Source organism: Condylostylus longicornis, unplaced genomic scaffold, assembly GCF_029603195.1.
Source record: "Condylostylus longicornis isolate FDR11 unplaced genomic scaffold, ASM2960319v2 ptg000022l, whole genome shotgun sequence".
Classification (NCBI taxonomy): Eukaryota; Metazoa; Arthropoda; class Insecta; order Diptera; family Dolichopodidae; genus Condylostylus; species Condylostylus longicornis.
Window position 1 is genome coordinate 2,328,064 of NW_026577991.1, and position 22,278 is coordinate 2,350,341.

Genomic DNA, 22,278 nt, shown 5'->3' on the forward strand with positions numbered 1-22,278 from the left:
TTTATTCAATTGGTACTTAATTCAATAGCTTGATAAAATTAATTTTTTTTTTTTTATTATGATTTCGGCAGAAGAATTTTTTTTGGAGTATGTTTCGAACTAATAAACCGGATTGTATTGTAAAATTAAGTTTGTGACAGTTTTTTAGAAATGAAATCACAAACCGTGTTCACAAAACTAATTTGTAAATGGTTTACAAAAAAATTTTTTCCAAATGGTGGTGATTTAATTTAATAAAATTATTGTTTTAAACTGATTTATTTAAATTCTAAAGTTGGAGAATTATAAAAATTAACAATATTTTATATTTAATTTATTTACAAAAGTAATGTTTTTCAAATACATAATTTCTCGAATATATTATAAATATATATTTGAATAATAACAGGACAAAATCCGGAATTATATAATATTTTTTTTGATGGCTCGGTTAAGTTATGGAATTTTTTTCGTATGTAATTTGAAATTGATATATAATTAAATTTTTATTTTTAGGTTACAAGGATTTTTTTATTACAACATAGCACTTTATTTGTTAAGAAAGCAGTTTAACTACAGAATTTATAATTATTTTACAAAAAATGAGTAATAATGAAAAATTTCTGGGTTTTTATATGTTTGGGTATAATTTTTTTTTACTATTTTCTTATGTAACTTTAACTTATGCAATGTTATTTTTGTTTTTTTTTTTTTGAAATGTTAAATGTAATAATTCTTTATACATTATTAAAATTAATTGCATAAAACATTTAATTTTTAATAGAATTCCAAATTTTTCTTGTAATATTTTTTTTTTTATTTTGAATTGTTTTGCTGAATTATTAAATAAAAATAATGAGAAATAAAATAATAAAACACTTAATACCAAATCAATAGAAAAAATTATGAATAAATGCAATAAAAACAAAAGAAAACAAGTTTATGATTAAAAAAATAAATAAATAATTTATTTATTTGCAAATTAAAAAAAAAAAAAACAGAAATATTAATTTGATGCAAAAAATGAAAATTATTGAATACATAAATATAATATAAATGTATGTAATATGTATATATATAAATATAATATTTGAATCGAATTTTAAATTGTTAATTATTTTTAATATTATTATATAGTTATTGCAATAATTTTATGTAATTTATTATTTATAAAAACAAAAAGCACACAAAAAAAAAAAACAAATTTAAATATTATGTTATTTGTACGGTTTAAAATGGCGATGATGAACAAAATTAAAAACAAAAATTCTTTTTTAAAAATTTTGCATTTATTTTAAATTATTTTTGTAAATTTTTAATATAATATTAAGAATTTTCATTTATTTTTGTATTTCTAATTAAATGCCAAAACTTATTATAATTATTAGACAAATAATTTTATTTTTAATTTTTTCAAAGTAATAAATTTTAAGGAATTTCATATATATATCAACGAAATATAAATTTTCAAAATGAATTATTAATTTTTGCGAAGGTTGAAATTGCATTTTGTTTTGTTTTTTTTTATGAAAAAAATATAAAATATGAAAATTCTGTAATTTTTATTTCTGAATATATTGTATTTTTTTGTTTGTACTGATTTAGTTTTAAACAGCAACAATTATTATTTTCTTTTTGGCATACACAAAAAATTAAATTACTTTTTATTATTTTAATTTATTATTCTCTTTTTAAAATTTTATTTTTCTTTTAAAAAATTTCTTGTATATTATCTTATATTTTCAAAAAAATATTTGTATTTGGATTAAGTGAAAAATTATAAAACTTTATTTAATTATTTTACTTTTATATTCAAAAGTTATTCATGGTATTTAAATAAATTTTTGTTTTGTATTTTATTTTTATCAAAATTTTTAAAATTGTTTTTAAACATTAGCATCATTTTACATGCATGTTGATTATCTTTTATTTATATATTTTAAATTTAAAAAAAAATATTTGAATATAAAAAAATATACAAAAACTTATTAATTATAATAAAAAAATAATGCTGTTTTAAACTTAAAAAAAGTATCAAAAATGAAAAACAAAAACAAATCCTATCCCTTCCCATATAAATTTATAAATTGTCATATATAACAAATATTGTGTTTATTAACCAGTACATACAAAAAAAAATTTTTGTTTGAACATTTTATGCTTGTTATTTTTTTATTAATTTTTAAACAATATTATATAAAAAATTTGAATTTCTTTTAAAGAAAATTCAAAAACACAAAAAGAAAACAAATAAAACATGTTTATTGCACTTATATAGTAAATATTAATAAAAAATAAAAAAGAAAAGATAAAAAAAAAGTTTTTATATTCTAAAGAAATTTTTTTTAAAATCCTTAAAAAGAATTTCCAAAACAATTAAAAAGCAAATGAAAAAATAACAAAACAAAACAAAAATATTTTTAACAATACAAACACCATAATACAAAAAAGAAAGATATTTAAAAAAAGAAAAATAAACTTTCATTGTTAACATTTTTAAAACAAAAATACTAAATTTGAAAATAAAAAAAATGTGTATGTAATGTAAAAAATACAAAATCTATGTATTAAATAAATAATAAAAAATGAAAAACATAAGAATTCTTTATATCAATTTATATAATTTAACACTTCATATTACAAAGAACAAAAACAAACAAAAAATTTAATTAATTAAAACCATTAATAGAACAGAAATAGAACCAATTTTATCAAATTCAATTTATTAGAAATTTTTTTATTTTATAATTTTTTTGTATTGAGAAAATTTTCATAAATTATTTTTAATTAATTTTTAAGAGACAATGCATAAACCAAAACTAAAGATTGTATTTTTTAAAATATAATTTATATTTTTTTTTTATACAATAAAATATTATTATTAATTTTGTACATATATTAAAATGCTGTATAAAAATAATGCTGTTTAAACTTACATACATATTACATTTATAATAATTAAAATTTCATAATGAAATTTTATATGTAAAAAATGAGAAAAATTAAAACTAAAAATAAAGTAAAGCAAAAAAAAAAGAACACATTAAATAAATAAAAAAATGTGAAATTAAGGAAAAAAAAATTTTAATAAAGTACGTAAATAATTCGAACAGGGTATATAAAAAGACAAAAAAAAAAAAAAAAACAAAAAAAAAAGACAACCTTTTTTAAAATTTAAAATAAATTTTAACCTTTAAGTACTATCAAAATTTCAATTAAATTCGATATAAAAAAAAAAGTCCTTTATTTTTTCCTTATTTGATTTTCTCTTTTCAAATACAAAATTCAATTGATAAAAATTTTTTAATATTAAATTAATACTATTATAAAATTCATTTTTACTTCTCATTTTAATTTTGTAATAGGATGTTAAAAAAAAAAAAAAACAATTTTCATTTACAATGAAAAATTTGCAATTTAAATTTTTAAGCAGCTAAAATATATAGAGAAAAATTAAGTATATTGTATAACAAATATTGATTTCAAAATTTAGGAGAGATACCAATGAGTATTCTATTGGCCTATTGCTGTATCTGCAGTGTTAACGGTTCCACCAACAGTCTATCACTAACTAACTAATTAACTATGTTAAAAATAAATTTTAATTTCTATTATAAATTCAATTTAATTTTTAGGGCGAGTATTATTCATTAATTTTGAAATTTTGAAATAAAAAATTTCTATTCAAAATATTTTTTTTCTAATCTAAATTAAAAAAAAATTATAAAATTTTAAATTAAATAAGAATATTCTTCTTATGTTGCTCTTTTCCATTAAATTCTTAAAAGATTTTTTTGCTTATTTTACAAATTCTTTTTTTCTTATTAAGAAATATTGATTTTAAAATATTTATATTAAATTTAAACATAATAAATTTTATAATTAATTTCATTATTATTATTAAATTTAACAAATTTTAAACAATAATTACGGTTTGAAAAAAAAAAAATTGAGAATAATTAAAAAATAATCGAAAATAAATTAAAAATTTTGTAATTAAGATAAATGAATAAAATTTTGATGATAAAAATTAAAATAATAATTAAATATTAATAATTATACTATACTAACTAAAAAAATTATAATTTATTTTAATGTATAAAGAAAAACGAAATTAAATACGTAAAACAAAAAAAAAAACCATTATACTTAAAATAAATTTAATTATAGTACTTAAAGGTTAATAAATAAAAAGAAAACATAATAATAAAATAAAATTTTTAAATAATTAGAAATTAAAAAAAAAAAACTAATACAAAAATAGTATACAAAATTCAATTAGAACAAAAATTATTCTCCTTCATTTTCATAAAATTTTCATTTCACACAAAAAAAACACATGTTTTTACTTTTTATATATATATGTATGGTATTTTATTAAAAATTATTGTATTATTTTGTATATGATAATTAAAACCTAAAAACAAATAAAAATTATATAAATAAATAAAAAATTACAAAATTCTTATCTGTAAATAACAAAAAACAAAACTCTCAAATAAAAATTGAATTAAATTTAGACTAAAAAAAAAAAAAACAAAAAATTTAAGTTTATTATAATTATAAAATAAAATTATAATAATCGTATTGTATAGTAAAAAACAACAAAAAAAAAGAACAAAATATATCAAAATTTATAAAGCAACAAAAATAAATTAACAAAAAAAAAATCGAATATCCTTTTTATTAAAAAATAATGAGAGAGAAATTAAGAATTACACACTTAAAACAAAACAAAACAAAGAAAAAACTAAATCGTAAAATCAAAAACAAAAATAAATAAATTTCGGCGCGAAAAAAAAATGAAACAGAAAAATCATAAAATAAAAATTTAAGGGAAAAACAAAATTTCAAAAAAAAAAAAAAAATTACATTCTAATTTAAGGATCTATTGTAATAACTGTATATTTATTATGAATAAAACAAAAAAAAACACAAAGTATAATAATAAAATATTATTTTTAGTTAATAATGTGAAAAAAAAAAACAAAAAATAAAACTTAAAATTGAAAATGAAAAAATTTTCAAAATTAAAAAAAAATCAACAAAAAAAAAATTCTTTTTATTACCTTTTTATTACTATTATTATTACGATTATTATTATTATTATTATTATTGCAAACTATTATTATTACTATTATTATTGCGTAAATTATTTATAATAGAATGTGTAAGTTATTATTAAAATAATTAAAAGAAAAGCAAATAAAATATAGAAAATAATTACAAAATGATTGATATTGGCAAGTTTTTGTGCAAAAAGTATATATGTAAAAAACAAGTATATATATATATATATAAAAATAATATATATATACTATTAATTAATAAAAAAAAAAAGAAAAAAATAAATAATATTTAAAAAATAATATTTAAGATTAAAACAACAAAAAAAAAAAAGAAGATTACGTTTTCCGTTAAAAACACAAAACAAAAAAAAAACATTGAAGATTATTAAACATAAGTATATTTAAAAAAAAAAACAACAAAAAAATAAAAAAAAAAAACACAAAATTAAAAATAAACAAAAAAATATTTTATGTTTTAGTAGGTAATTTTTTAAATAAAATATTATATAGATTATATAAATTTATATGTATATACATATATATATATAATATATAAATAGGTATATATGTAACTTAAATTTATTCTAATATATATATATATGTATAATTACAAAATAAATATATATATGTATACATATATATATAAAATAAAAAAAAATTTATAAAATAAAAAAAATTAAAAAAAAAAAATTCAATTTTTTTCTATTTATTTTAAAAAACTATTTTTTTTTTTTTAAAAGGAGATAAGAGATGGGGATACAAGATATTAAATTTGTATATTGTTATTGAATATATATGCATTTAATATTCAGCATTATTATGAATTCGGTTCGTATCTATCAAATTCGGAAAATTGCGAATGTCATATTGTCAATTCTGAATTGATAAAATTCTGGTTCAAAATTTTAACGAAAAAAAAAATTCCATTGTTCAAGTATATATTTCGTAAGGGGCATATTGAAATAGCATATTATGTTAATATATACAACTGCGTGCAAAATAATAGCAGTACCCAAAAATTTTTCAAGTTAAGTTTTTAAATTTTTATGAAGCTCTTGTTGTGAGACTGAAATATTTTAAGTTTTTCTTTTGTTATATTAAAATTAAATTATTAGTATAAAAATAAAAATTTATGCTATTAAACATTTGTGTGTTGTTATTATAAAACTGCTATTATGTTTTATAAAATGATTTTTTTACTTTTAATTAAATTCTAGTCCAAAAGTGGAGAGCGCAAAGTATTTCTTTATTCTTATGGATGTTTGGAATGCATGTTTCTTTTCTAATTAAAATAATTAATAAAGTTCAAGAATATCGCCATAAAGTAATTTCATGTAATGTATGTTATACCATCCTCGGATTTATCAGCTAAAATTCTTAAAGTTTTTAATGTGTGGTTAAAATAGTGTACTGTAATAGAGATTCATTTACTGCCTAGAAGAAAAAGTTAAAATTTGTATTATACTTCTGTATTCTGTAATGTTAGCGTGTATACTTTGTGAGTATAATTTTCTTTTAGACTATGTATAGTATAAATAGAATTAAATAAACTGATTTTAATAACATATGTATGTGCATATTAAATTGATATTTTCGTATCAAAATTCTAAGAAATTTTATTATTTAATTGTAAGAATTGCAACAAAAATTTTATGTTAAAGTAGTAAAACAAAATTGTAAGAGAGAAATAATTATGGCTTCTCTCTACAGAAGTCACTCTTCTACATAGACTTCCGACTATATTATATTTATAACTTTAAAATATAGGTAATATTAGCTTCAAAAAATTATGCTAATTATCTATATAATTCACATGAATTCACATGTGTACCTGGTAGTTGGTATAAAATGTGGGTATAACAATAATTCTATACCTTTATATATCTAATAATTTTGATCCTTATCTATTAACTTGCATATAACAGGAAAATTTCAAGCAAAAAAAAAAAAAGAAAATTTTTCATACTAAGAATTTTGAATCCTCCAATCTCTGAGATAATTTTTCAATTATCTCCCAGCATATTATTTAATATAAAATGACCTCATTCCATTCTCATTTATATATGAAAAAAAAACTCAAACTTTCATATTTAAAATATGCACATATACGATAAAATATTTTACTCGGTCAGTAGGTAGGTATACAATCTTTTAGAGCAGAAAAGAAGAGAAAGTCAGTCATAAGGAACAACAAAACAATTTTAATAATAAATGATAATAATAATAACTATAATAATAATATTGTAACATGTTATTATATTGTATATGTAGATTTGTGTGTACGAGTATATTTAATATTGTAATATGTATGCTTAAATATAAAGGACAAGAGTCAGAACTTAAAATCATTAAATACATCCTCCGGGTATATAAATCATAAAGCCACTGTTCTGTTAGATTAATATAATGTAGAGAAAGAGAGTAGAACTAGAAAAAAAAACAAAAATATTAAATTGATAAAGCATATGAATAAAGGGCGAAAATAAAAATCAAAACGAAAATGAAAATTTCGTTTTCTCTCGCATTCGGCAAAAAAAAAAAAATTAATTGAAAAAATGGAAAATTTAGTTCGAATCTCTATAATTTTCTTTATAACAGAAAAACAATACAAAAATATGGAGCTGCGCACATATTTCTTAACATATAAACATGTACATACATACACATTTGTATTATACCCTTATATAAAATAAAATACCTATGCATTTTATTTCCCTTGGTACTTAAAATGATTTTTTTTTTAATAAATGAAATTTTCATAGAAAGCCTAATTTAAAATTAATAATATTAATAAAATAAATTTTTTTCGCAGTAAACTTTACAAGAAACAGAATAGTTTCAAATATTTGCCTATATTTATGCAAGCGATATATCAACCATTCCTTTTCTAGGGGGTATAACACTCCAAACTTAGAAAATTCCGCATAAAAGTTGCATAACACTCCTGATTGCAACGCCCTGATAGAACATTTACATTAGATTAGATTAGATATGGGGTAGAAATACATGGTGACCCAAGTGGTTGATCTATTTTGTTCCCGCCCCTCTTCCATCTACCTTGCCATAAGTGCTTCTTCGAGACTTATCCTTATAACAAATTTGAACAGATTAGATTAGGTATGGGTAACAATGTACCGCCACCCAAAGGTGGATCTATTTTAGGACCTATTAAAAGCAATTCTATTAAAATTGCGATTTATTCCGGGAGATTTTATCATATTATACACAGGAAGTCATTGTGAAATCCAAATCCCGTTCGTATTCCCTGCAGTACGGTTAGGAGTATCATAAGATTAATTAGAAGCGTTAAACTCTTGATGTGTTGTACGTTTGGAATATTATATCTCCCCATCAATTTAAGTCTTTATTTCTCTAACTGCAGTTATAATTGGCAATTTAAATTGTCGATTATAACAGTAGTTAGAGAAATTATTGAAATTATAGAAGAATATTTGTTGGAGGATATTATGTTTGGAGAATTTTTTGAAGAATATTGATTTAATTAAAAAATAAATAATAATGTACTTTTTATTTATACAATTACGTTACAACCCTGGCAGCTGTTTTTCATAATAAAACAACCCTGTTTAAACAATAAGGCAAATTGAAATGTATTAAAGCCAATTTTCGAAAATTCGTTGAAAATTTTTCTTAATTTTCTTTTTATTTAATTTTTATTTTTTTTTGTATACTTTTTTTCTTTCCTTTTTTTTGTTCGTTTTTTGTTTGTCTTGTTTTCAATTTTAAATGTCACGCTTTTCCATTCATAATTATTTTTACCTATAAAATTTACATTATGGTTTACTCACACACATACCCAATTATATAGACGGAGTTTTTAATTCTTCCTTTCTGTTTTTTTTTGTTTTTGCAAATAAAAAATACTCATGCGTATATCTGCGTTTGTGTTTGTGTGAAAAATGTTTCCATTTGTGTGTATATGTTTGTAAGAAAATGGAAATGTCAAAAAGAAAGGAATTTTTTTTTAAATAAGAAAGCTTTTATGTAGGATTTTAAGAAAATGATCTATTATGTAAATGGAAATGTAGTAGAATACTTTGGCAGGGTTGAAATATTCATTCCAGGTATTTCTATATGCTTATAGATTGCTAAATGCGGTTTACTATTTATTAAATATGCTTTTATTAAATTAAGAGCGATTTTATTAAATTGAGAGCGTGTAATTTTTTGCAAGTAAATATTGAAAATCAGTCATCAGAAACAACCAGAAACCGTCAAAATGAAGAAAAATAGGGTTTCGGGTCCTGATGGGATACCTGTAGAGCTGTTTCAAGCTGATCCGAACACAATACAGATATTCTGCTTCGAATCCTGACGGAAGTATATTGAGAAATGAAAGAGTACCTGATGCATGGACACAAGGTATTGTTGCAAAGCTTTCGAAAAATGGCGAACCTTATGGATAATGCAGTAACTGAAGAACTATCACAATTCTCAACGTATTCCACAAAATCTTAATCAATCCTAAAATTGACAAATATTTACGGGAAGAACGAGGGTGTATAAACGATTCAAATACCCTGCTGTTAATTGTGAAACATTCGACACAATTAAAGTCACTATTATACATAGTATTGAGTATATGTGGGGATCCCTCGCAAAATAACCGCGCTTACTAAAAAAAAAAATATAGAAATACGAACACCAGAAATACGGATCTCTCACGGTAGATTTTGTAGATTTTTTGAAGGAGCCGAACGGAGCTGGAGGACCCTCCCCGACTCTGACGGTAATTGAAATTTATAATTTGAATTTTCTAAATATAAAAAAATACAAAAATCTAAAATAATGAAAAATTTTGTTATATAGTGGTGTCTAAATTTTCTTAACATAATCGCACATAAATCTCTTAAATATTTCTGAAAGTTCTATTACATACCCATACATTTTATAAAAAATTCCTTTACATAAAAAGCACAACCCTTATGTAAAATTAAATTTGTATTTATAGAAAGAAAGAAAGAAAGAAAGAAAGAGAGATGGTAATAAACAAAAACAAAAAAAGCTTTTTTTGTTTTTTTTTTTGAAATTCTTAACATTATCTACTACTGATTAATGGGTGAGTTGAGTTATCAAAGTCCCCGTCAAAATAATAAAAACAAAAATGAAAGAAAGAAATAGAGAAAGAAAGAAAAACAAAACAAGAAAGAAACGAGGTTTTTCCAACATTTTTTTTCTCTTTTTTTTTTCAGTACATCATAATTTTTTTTTCTATTTTCTTTCACATTTTCCTTGCGATTTATTTAGGTATATTATATGTGCGTATACACTGTACATATTACACACATTATATACACATGTGGATATTCATTATGTACTTATTATATACATATATTTGTACATAATAGAAATAGCAAATCGATAAACTTTTTCATGTTTTTAAATATTGTCATTTTCTTATTTTCGCGATTTAATTTCTCTTTTCGTTTCTCTCTCTCTCTCTAGCTCTCTTACGCTCACCTTGTTTTATTATCTCTTCATTTTTTTTTTTTGGTTGTTTTTATATTTTTCTGTTCCGAAATTTTTTTAAATAAAATTTTTGTTCAGTAGTATTCAAAGAATCTCGCAGTCGTGAATTTCAGGAAATGGCTAAGAAAAGTGTTAGAAAAAAAAATTATTTTTTAAAATAAATTTATTAAGAATTTTTTTTGTACAATACACACACACACACACATACATAAACACACTAAAATACATAATATACACTATATTAATAAAAAAAAAAAATAAAATTTGAAATAGAAGAAAATTTTTTTTATTAAATTGAATTAAATAAAAAATTATAATTATATTTTATATGGAAAATTGAAAGAATAAGAGAAAATTTAGATTTGTTAAAATTTCAAATGAAGAAAACAAAAAAAAATTAAATTTGATTTCGATTAATGGAATAAGAGTGAAAATTAAAAAGAAAAATTTTTTTTTTTTGAAGTGAAAATTTTAAAAATCAAAAAAGGAAGGAATTTTTTTTTCTCTCCCTTTTCAACTCTACAACAAATTTTTTTTTAAATTTTTCATATATTTTTTTTTTAAATCTTTTACTTTAATATTTTCAATAGTGAATAATTTCATTGAACAAAAAAAAAAAAAATTTTTATATTCTATATGAAAAAAAAAATAAAAAATAATATAATAAAAAAGTGAAGTCCTTTAACAAGAAAAAAAAAAAAAAAGAGAAAATCAAGAGAAAAAAAAAATAGAGAATCCTGAAAAATATTTTTTTTTACATACTTTTTATTGTTGTTATTTAGTGTTGTTATTGTTGAATTTTTGTTTTTGTTTCTTCTTATTCTTCTTCTACTTCTTCTACTTTCCTATTTTATTAAAGTGCTAATGTACAATATATATATATATATATATATATATATATATATTTTTTTTTTAAATAAAACTATACTAATACTATTTGTTATATGATATACATATGCACATACATACATATGTTTATGGAACATTCATACGTACATTCATAATAAAAATTTCTGTCTGAAGTTTTTTTTTTTTTTTGAAAAATTCTTACTTACTATTTTTGCTCGTATTTTTAAAACAAAAAAAAAAAAAATCACAATTTAAAAAAATTTTTAATTAATTTAAAATATTAAAATTTATTATTATAATTAAATTTTTAAGTGAAAAACAAAAAAATAAAGCAAACTAAAAACTTGAATAATAAAAATTTAAATAATAAAAAAAACCCTTAATAAATAATTTTACTGAAAAAATTTTCTCAATTAATTAAAAAAAATGAATTTTTTTGAAGTGCGTTTAATTTTTGTATTTTCTTTATAGTATTTATTTTATATTTAAATTTTTTGTTGTTTTTTAGTTTAGGCATTATAAATATTGTTGTCATTTTTATATATATATAATATAAATGAAATTTAATAAATGTTATAAAATTAATTGTTTTAATTAATTGTTAACTCCGAAAGAAATAAAACAAATGCATAAATAAAATGAATTTGCTCTATATGTAAAATGTTTAAGAATGAAATTCTTTTATTCATTATTAAAAATAATTAATATATATTTTTTTTTTACTTCTTTACAATTTATTATACAATATTATAAATATACACACATGCATATATATACTTGTATACAAACATTATAAATATACATTTATAACACTCTTAACATATTAATATAATATATATATATATAAAATGTATAATATATTTAAATCTTAATTAATTATTTATTATATAAAATATAAATAAACATTAATAATAATAATAATAATAAATATAATTAAAATTTAAAATATAAATAATAAATATTGAGAATAAATAATAAATATATATAAAATTTTATTGTGCTATAAATTTAATATTCGTATATATATCGGTGGCAATCAATATATATAATAAGACAAAACAGCCTAAATCAAATTAATTTAGCACAGAACTAAAATATGAAAAAAATTTTTAATGGCCTTAAAAAATTAATAGTAAAATTTTGTAATATAACAAATATTGCAAAAATTTTTAGTATACAATTTTTAATATACAATTTTTAGTATATTGTTTTGAAATTTAAATTTTAAATAAAAATTGTTGAAAATGAAATTTAAAACTTAATGTTTACCCAAAAACTTACTAATATTTAATTTAGGCTGTTTAGGTTTGATTGCCATTTAAAATATTCAAATAAATTTTATAAATAAAATAATTTTATTTATTTGATTTTATTGCTACATTATTATTTTTAATATATCATTTTTATTGCTATTTAGATTGTTGAAATATTGTTGAAAAAATCTGGAAACCTTTACATGACTTAAATATACAATGGGAATAAAACAAATTCGCTTAAATTTGTCCGTTTTAATTAATCTTATCAATAAACCTGTTTACAAATATTTGTCAATGCATTGTAAAATGTGAATTGAATTTTTTTGTTTCACTTGTTTTCACAAGTAATAATATTTTTCTTATAAGATTCACAAGTATACAAATTTAATAATATTAAAATATTACAAAAAAATAAGAATTTCGTTTAATATTAAATTGTATATACGAATAAAGTGAAATATTCTTTACGAGTATCGCAAATATCTCAAATGAATGGCTTGAAATTGAAAATTCTTTCTTGTCCAAATTAAATGCAGTGCTATATTCTTATTATTTTTTATTATTTTTATTAATTTATAATATATAGTAAACGTTTCATAATTTGATATTTGTGCTTATTAAATATTATAATATTGTAATATAACAGTATGATATACAATTATTATATTAAAAATATAACAATGAATTTAGTAAATAATTATTAGAATAGCAATAATAATAATAATAATAAATAGTTTAAAATTTAATAAATATTTTCAATTTACTATATAATATACTTTAAAATTAAATGGTTAGAAAAATAGAGAGCATAAGTAACAATGATATTCTTAAATAAATTTCATTATTATTATGTGAATATTAATTATAAATAAATCATTCTTATTTAATAATAATAATAAATAATTAATAACATAATAATTATGAGAAAAACTTTAATATATACCAATAAATTTATTAAAATAATATTAAAAATATTTTGAAAAAAATAAAAATATATACAAAAGTATTATACTAATATAATAATTATATATATATTGTATAACATAAATATTTATTAATTTATTATATGTAATAGGGAACATTAAAATTTTCTTATTTTCTTCCTATATTTTCATTTTTTCTTCTACACTTTTGCTAATTGTTACATAATTTGAAATTTACAAGAATATATTTTTGTACATATGTATGTAAAATATACTATTATATATAGTATATATAAATTTAATACTATTTTATATGGGTATATATAATGGGTATATATAGTGGGATCTATTATATTTTACAATGAATATAAATGTGTATATCAATATGTCATATATTTAATTAATATGTAACATATTTTGTATTTTGCATAATATTTAGAAAAATATGCATATTAATACTTATATATATATTACAAGTTTACAAGATTGTACGTACATATGGGTATATATACGAAAGTATATAAAAAAAAACTACAATTCCTTCGGTTTTTTTGTTTTTTTTTTTGAATTAACTAAGAGAGATAGAACGAGGGAGGAAACACGAACAACGTAACGTTTTATAAAAATAGAGAATAAAAGAGAGAAAAAAAAAATGAGAGAAGAGAAAGAGAAATATGTAGGAGAATGAAAAATCTATAAAATTCACTTTTTTAATCTAATCTTTAATAATATTAATGGTATTTAGTTTAATTTTGTTCTTTAAAAATTCAAATTAGTTTAATTTTGTATATTTCAATGTTTAATATATAGGTATTCCTATTTATTATAAAATTAATATAAAAGATTTTTATCGTCTTATTTTTCTAAGTAAGTTTCAGTGAGTGACAGTGATTTTTTTTTTATACTAAAAATCATATATTATACATATTTATATAAGAAAATCAATTGTGGTTTTAATAATTAAGACAATAATAATAACTATTTTCAAAATTTAATTTAATAAATTATTTAAATAATAATTATTATACAAAATTCCCAGTTTTAGATATACTAAATATACTAAATACACTAAATATACTAAATATACTAGATATACTAAATTTTGCCAATTTGTTTGTGTATTTCTTAACAATTATGTATACATATATGAATAATATAATAGTAATAGATTGTATAACAATAATAGTATAAATGATATATAATATCATTATTTCCTGAATATTAAACTTAAATCTCAATTAATTCATAATCTTTTTTAAAGAGAATTTATTCTGGATAAGATGACACCTGAGAAATCTGTCAAAGTAATTATTTCCTCCATTTTATATCTTAATTATCCTAAAAATAATATAAATTAAATTAATTAGCAGAATGAGGATATTACAGAATAATATAAGTTTTGATACTAAAATCTTACCGCTGAAATATTGAAATCAGACCTATTTAAAATGATTTTCACAGCTTTAAAAATAATTAGCTTCAATTTAAACGTATATATAACAAATTCGTTGAAAGTGTCCATTTGATTTTCTGTACTATTTCAAAATATCCATTTAGTTTTAATTTTCTCTCATTTTTTCCAAATCTATAAAAAAAAATATTTTAAAATTTAATTAATTTTTCAAATTTACAAACTTTATTAAAAAAATTATCATTTTCCCATTTTAAATGAAACAATTGAATTTTTCAAAAAAAAATATATAAAAATTACTTTTGTTTTTGTTTTATAATAATAAAAGGACCTTTATCTAGGCTGGGCTATTTTTAAAAATTATGCACATTATCCTGTACAATATATATATCAATTGTGTACAAGTACACTATACATATATATATATATATATATATATATATATATATATATATATAACAATTTTATATAATAATATATACCCGGATATATATATAGTCACAATCATATATACTAATAAATTTTTAATAATATATGCTACTTAAATTTATAATACGCACATATGGTTATAATTTCTTATATATTAATAGTATAATTTCTTTAATATATATATGTAGTTATACGAGTATATATATACAATATAAACACGCATATAAGTATATATATATATATTTATTCACATTAAAATTGCATTCAAATTAAATAAATATAATATTAAATTTATGTGACAAATATATAATCAAAACAAATAAAAAAAAATAAAAACAATTTATATTATTAATTTTTTTTTAATAAAAATACTTTTATAATATGCTATATATACAACAATATATACGCTATATAATGCTAATTGCTATATACACACACATATATATAAGCAAAGAAAAAAAATTTATTCAAGAGCAAAATTTAATAAATTTTTTCTTTTGCTTTTTACTTAATAAAATTTTATTTCTTCTTTAATTTTGTTTTTTTTAACGTAGAGCTAGAGCTTAATTCATTTTAAAATTTAAAATACAAATAATAATAAATAACAGCATTACCGCATATATATCCAAATTAAGGCTTAATATATATGCTAAAAGAAGCAAAATCAAGCAGCAAATATTTTGGGGAAAAAAATTTAGTTTTGTTTTTTTGTTTTGTTCTGGCATCTAAATCTAACAAGGCTATTTATCACAAAATAAATTAAATAAATAAATAAATGCGATTTATATAATTAATAATTGGCAATAATTTAATAAGTTTTGAATATATATACATAAGTATATATATAGAAAAAATAAAAAATATTCATAAAAAAATTGAAATTGAAAAATTTAATTAAAAAAAAATTTATTTTTGTTTTCATTTTTGCTAGTAATTTTATAAAATTAAGCAAAAATTAGTTAAAAAAAATTTAAAAATTAAAAAAAAAAATATCAAAAAAAAATAAATTAAATAAATTATAAAAATGCAGCCCCCACCGCGTAAGGTAAGTTCTTGAATTTAATCAAATTTGTAAAAAAATCATCCGAAAATTCCAAATAGAAAATTGTTTTGCGTTATATACGTTTTACCGTTATACATATATAAGTTTAACGTTATTGTGAATTTTAAAGTTTAATATTGTGGGAAAAAAAATGGTTGCTTTTAAATTGTTCCTGTTTTTTTTTTTTTTGGGTTCTGTTAAATTTCATCTTCCTCCTTTGTTTATGTTTAAAATATATATGTATATATATATAGTTTATACAGAATGTCCGAGACACGGTGGTATTCTATCTCTACTGCTCGAGGATATGGTAATAGAATTGGTTTTGAAGAAGAAGATTTTAATAAAATTAATATATGAGGAGCCAAATTTATAATCCGCAAACCTTATAACTAGGGATTGGATAATAAAACAAGTATACAATGAATTTGGCAAAATCATAATAATTACTTTCTATAGTGGCACGCTATATTTGTGCTAAGGCTAAGGGAAACATTCAATTTTTAGTTTTAGAACTGTTAGACTGATTATTAATATTCCATAGCTTTATATTTAAGCGCAAACACATGCACTTTATAATTGAATACAATTAAGCAATCAAACAGTTTGTAATTTATTATAACAGTTTGTAATTGTATAGTTGCTTAGATTGGTAAAGATAGCAGTTGCAAAACTAATTAGGAAAATTATAAAAAAAGCAAAATATTTTCATTAGTTTTTGCTTTAACTAATAATAATGCAATATCATTAACTGATAAATTGCAAGATATGAAAACTGATATACTGAGCTTACCTTTGCTTAAATATGAAAATATTAGGAAGAATATACTTGGACACTCTGTTTACAAATATATACATATATACTGATTATATATATAGAAAAGTTACTTTCATACTTAACCTGAAAACCTAACCCTTATATATACATAAGTATATGTAGTATAAACCACCCCTTTTTAATTCACCATATATATATATAGCAAGTTACTGTACGTAACCCATAATTGTATTCTGCATATTTTTATGATCTTTAACACTTTAAATAAGTTGAATTTCTTTTTCTTAATATTCTTTATTTTTCTATACACTATGAAAATTTAATATGTTAAAAAATGCACATATATATATTTATTTAAAATACACATACAAACAAACAGTAAATATTATATACCTTTGTCAGTGTATATTTGTATATATGAATATTTTTTTTTTTTTTTGAAAAAACAATTTCAAAACTAATGGAATAAAATTATTTTGTATAAAAAATTTATGCAATACAAAATAAAAAATAATTAAAAAAAAAAAATGATTCCTGTGTGCTTTTGTTTTTTGTTTATTTTTTATTTTAATTTTATTTTATTTCTATAATATCAATAATTAAATTATATTTTATTAATAATTGTATAAATTTTATTTTATTGTTAAACTTTAATATGAATTTCTTTTGATACAACAGTGAGGTCAAGATATTTAGGAATATTTTTGAGTAACATTTAGGCACATATCTCTATATGAATAAATGCTAACAGAAGAATATCTTTAACCCTTAACTGGCGAGGTGGTGGTAATAAATTTGACACCTTCTACTTTTACTTATGTAATTACTCCTTTAAATTGCTCCAACACGACTTTCATATTCTCTGTACCGTACCTAAAACACTTACAGAAAAATTGGCAAAGAGGTGTAATAATTACTATACGTTACCATTTCGACGAATATGTCAAAGGCCAGTTTCACAATTGCTTGCTTTTTCAAAAGTTCATTTGTAGTATATAAAATTAAGAATTCTTAAAAGATAAGGTTTTTCAGGGAATTTCATTTTTCCAATATAGAACGTACTGCATTTTCTAGAAAATTTATGAAGATTATGCTTTACTTATTGTTTTAAACATAAGCTGTCTTATTCATTGCATGCTAGTCCATTTTCGATAATATTTTCGGAGCAGTGTCGTTAAAATATGAAAAAGAGAATATACATATATGTAAATTTAAATAAATTGTTATTATGCAAAATCGCACTTTAAAATAGTGAACAAAAATCGAATAATAAAAAATTTTGCAGTTGTAAGCAAAACGTTGTAAGTCAATTTTTTTTATTTTTTGAGTTTATGTGAAATTCAAAGTTTCTCCACTATACTCGATATTCTGTAAAAAATTTTGTTAATATAACTCAAATATTTTCAAAGTTACGGTAAAAATACAAAAAAAAAAAAAAACATTTAATTTTTAAAAACCTGCAAAATTTATTACTAAACTAGGATTGACATTTTTATAATAATTAATTCAAAGTTTTATGAATACTTCTTCAAAATTTTATTGATTTACCTCATTTAGTTTCGAAATTATTGCTAAAATTATACTGAATGTTACAATTTTTTCGAAAAAATTTAATCTAAACTTTTAATAATCCTAAACAGAACTTAATTATTCAATTATGATTAGATATTTCAAAATTGTAATTGTAAATTATACAATTCGAAAGCATATAACAATATCTTTTTTATCTATATAACAATATTTAACAGGTGTTTTATATGCCTAAACAATACTGTATTTAGTACAGTGTTTTAATAAATGTCCTATAAATTTTTTTTTATTTTATATTTTATTTTGCATTTTCCTTTCAAATAAAAGTTGTCTATGTTAAAAGTTAATGAAATTAAAATGAAAGGAAATTCATTGAAAACAAAAAAAAAAATAAAAAAATCGAAAAATACAAAAAATAAGAAGAAAAAAATATATTATAAAGCTTTCAATATTATTACCAAACCATAGTGCTCCCTACTCTCTCCACCAGTTTTCCTCTTAGATTAAAAAAAAACATCATAAATGTGATGATGGGTAAAAAAAAATAGTGTATGTGCGGTATCCTCTATACACTGCACATGTTATAAAATATTTAAAGAAATCAACTAGGAAATGAAAGAAAACACAGAAAATATTAATAAAAAATATTGATTATTTTTTTTTTTAGTATTCTACACAAACTGTCTTTTATATATATACAAAACAGTTTGAATATAATAGTGTCTATTTGATATTATATTATATAGAGACAGGGGCTGGAAACCTATTATTGTATAAGAAGTATATCATATATATTATTATTTTGTATATATATCATTTGATATTTTCTATATACTTTTATTAATATAATTAAATTGTGATTTTTATTTATAATCGCTTTATTATATTTTTAATTTATCGCATTAAATTTGTTTGGATTCATTAAGGTTTTATTTACTTAACTATATTCTTATGTAAACAATCTTTTATTTTTTCTAATTCTGTTATACTAACTTTGTATTTTAACTATATATCACATAGATTATATCCATGAAATATAGTAATAAAATTTAATATACAGGGTAGTTCGGTTCTGGTATTTAATATGCTCGGGGATTGTAAAGTATAAATAAAGGTTTGAGTCTTTGATTTTTCTTTAATATAGTCGTTTTATTATAGGCATCGAAAAAATTGTATACATAAATTATCACTTTTCCAGCGAAATAGAACGAATGCCATGAATGTTATGCGTAACAATGTTTTAGAGGATAATGTAATTAGCGTTCATTTAAAAATTTTCAGATTTTTAACTCAAAATTTTATGTTTGAATGACTATAACACGAAAACAGCATAAGTCTGACGACAATAATCGGCAAATTGTTATGTATCAATTAAGAAAACTTCTGAATAACTTATTTTTGTAGCTTCAACAGCTTTGAAGCAAGAATGAATATTCGTGAAATAGTATTTCTTCAATCCGATTTTTTTTAACCCTCCAAAGCTAATCGTCTGAATTCGCCCAGTTACCACCCGAACGATTGTTTTCTTAAAAATAAACCCTGCGGAATCACCTGGAGGTGATTCCGCAGCTAGAATTGGACTATCATGTACTCGTATGATTATAAAGATAACTATTGATATACAAATTTATTATATAGGTACATGAATAATTATGTTGAGCTTTGTGACATCAATGTTACCACAATATTGATAAGAAAAAAGAGTTACTTTTTGTTGTATATTACACTTTATCAATTTGTCAATATTATTGACTTTATTATATTACATATTTTATTAATTGAAATGTTATCTCATACATTGGTATTTTTCTTTTTTGGATTACGATAAGATAGAGATAGAGGTTTTACATACTATGTAGGAAAAATTCAAAAAAAAAAAAAACATAAAAGTGCTAATCGTAATTTCAAATACTTATAAGCAGATTATTTAATTTACTTAAGTTAGAAATCTTTTAATTAATTTATTCGTTGTCTTTTGATAAAAAATATTTTAATTTAAAAAAAAAAACATAATTTATTTGACCTTGATTTGACATGATTTGCAAACTAAATTAACTCATATGTATAGACGAGATTAAAAAATAATTAGCATGCAATTATTTATAATAAATCAATTTTATTTATTCGTAATATCGATAAAAAATATAATTTATTCGAATAATCGCATAGAATACAAAACGACTTTGAAAAATACAAAATGTTTCAGAAATTTTGAGGTAAATTCGACCAAAATAAATGCGTTATTAAAATTCGTAAGTTGCTTAAAAAAATAATTAGTTTGATTGAAATAAACTGTTATACTCTTAAAATAAATGTTATATTATGCAACTAAGAAATGTGAAAAGTAGAATTTTCATGAAATTTTTTTTAAAATCACCTTATACTACTTTAACAAATCCATAATTTCTAACAAACCATTTCAAAATTCAGGAAATTCTCTGGCTGTTATACTAACAGAATACGCCTAAATCGAATTTGGTTGCTATTTTATTGAGAATCTTCATTGTTTAATTTAATTACCGTCAAATATTAATCGAAGTATAGTCATTTAATCTCAAAGTTGTGGGTAAAAGTGAGAAAAAATTTTGGATACATAATTTGACAGATATTTCAGTGTTAATAATATTGCACACACAAAATCAAATAAATTCTGACCATTATCAAATATTTTTGTTCACATTTCATTGATACAATGATACAATGTTTCTAATGCATTGTAGACGCAATTCCGAATATATTCAACTTGAGTAAATTGTATTTGGCAGGTTTTTCAAATTAATTTAAATTAGAATAATTTATACAGCTTAGAAGTCCAGGAGTTTAATCTAGAATTTATCTAGAAGTATATTCCGGTGAAATTTAATAAATGTAGCCGATTCTAAATGAATAGAACCTTGAAATACTATAATTAAACAAATTCGGTGCTACACAAATTACAGAAGGCTTTCAGTTTTTTTATAAATATCAAAGAATTTCTTATATTCTAATCAACATGTGATGCATGCTATAATTTCGTTTATTTTTTAATATTTTATTAATTAGAACTTTATTTTTCAATAAATAAATGAAAATTTCATTAATTTTTCTAAAATTTTAATCTAAGTATAATTTTTTTACTGTATTTTGTGTCTTTTATTATATTCCTTAAACAAATACATATTTAAACAAAATAATTTAAATGAAAAATGTACAAAATCAAATTTGTTGTATTATAGTCAAGCTTTAACATCAAAAAAAAAAAATTTGCATAAAAAAAGAAAACAGTGAAACAATTTTTTACGATAATTTCGAATATGTATTACATTCGTAGAAGTTCAAGATCTTCTAGAGATTTCAAAATGATAAAGGTAAATTTAATAATAAAATTTAATATCAGATAAAAGATTTTTAATTAAATTTATTAATATTCTACCTATTCTATTACTATTACATATACTACCTGAATATATGTATATCAGTGTTTCTGTCCTCTTCATTTATTTATTGAACATTAAAATATTTTATATAAGAATGCACTCTATT

The 22,278-nt window shown here is 19.7% G+C and overlaps 1 protein-coding gene across 7 annotated transcripts in view; it reads left to right on the plus strand.

Moving 5' to 3' along the window:
- Positions 1 to 10,625: 10,625 nt before the first annotated feature.
- Positions 10,626 to 22,278, plus strand: part of LOC129606727 (protein nervous wreck) — a 43,449-nt gene continuing 31,796 nt past the window's right edge. For 2 of the 7 annotated variants that reach the window (XM_055517226.1, XM_055517231.1), the window contains exons 1-2: positions 10,626 to 10,669; positions 15,961 to 16,451. In XM_055517226.1, the coding sequence (XP_055373201.1) occupies positions 16,431 to 16,451 (21 nt within the window). In that variant the 5' untranslated portion in view covers positions 10,626 to 10,669; positions 15,961 to 16,430. Of the gene's footprint in view, positions 10,670 to 11,706; positions 11,829 to 15,960; positions 16,452 to 22,278 lie in introns of those variants that run through there. The other 5 variants (XM_055517228.1, XM_055517229.1, XM_055517230.1 and 2 more) reach the window with 5 other exon arrangements.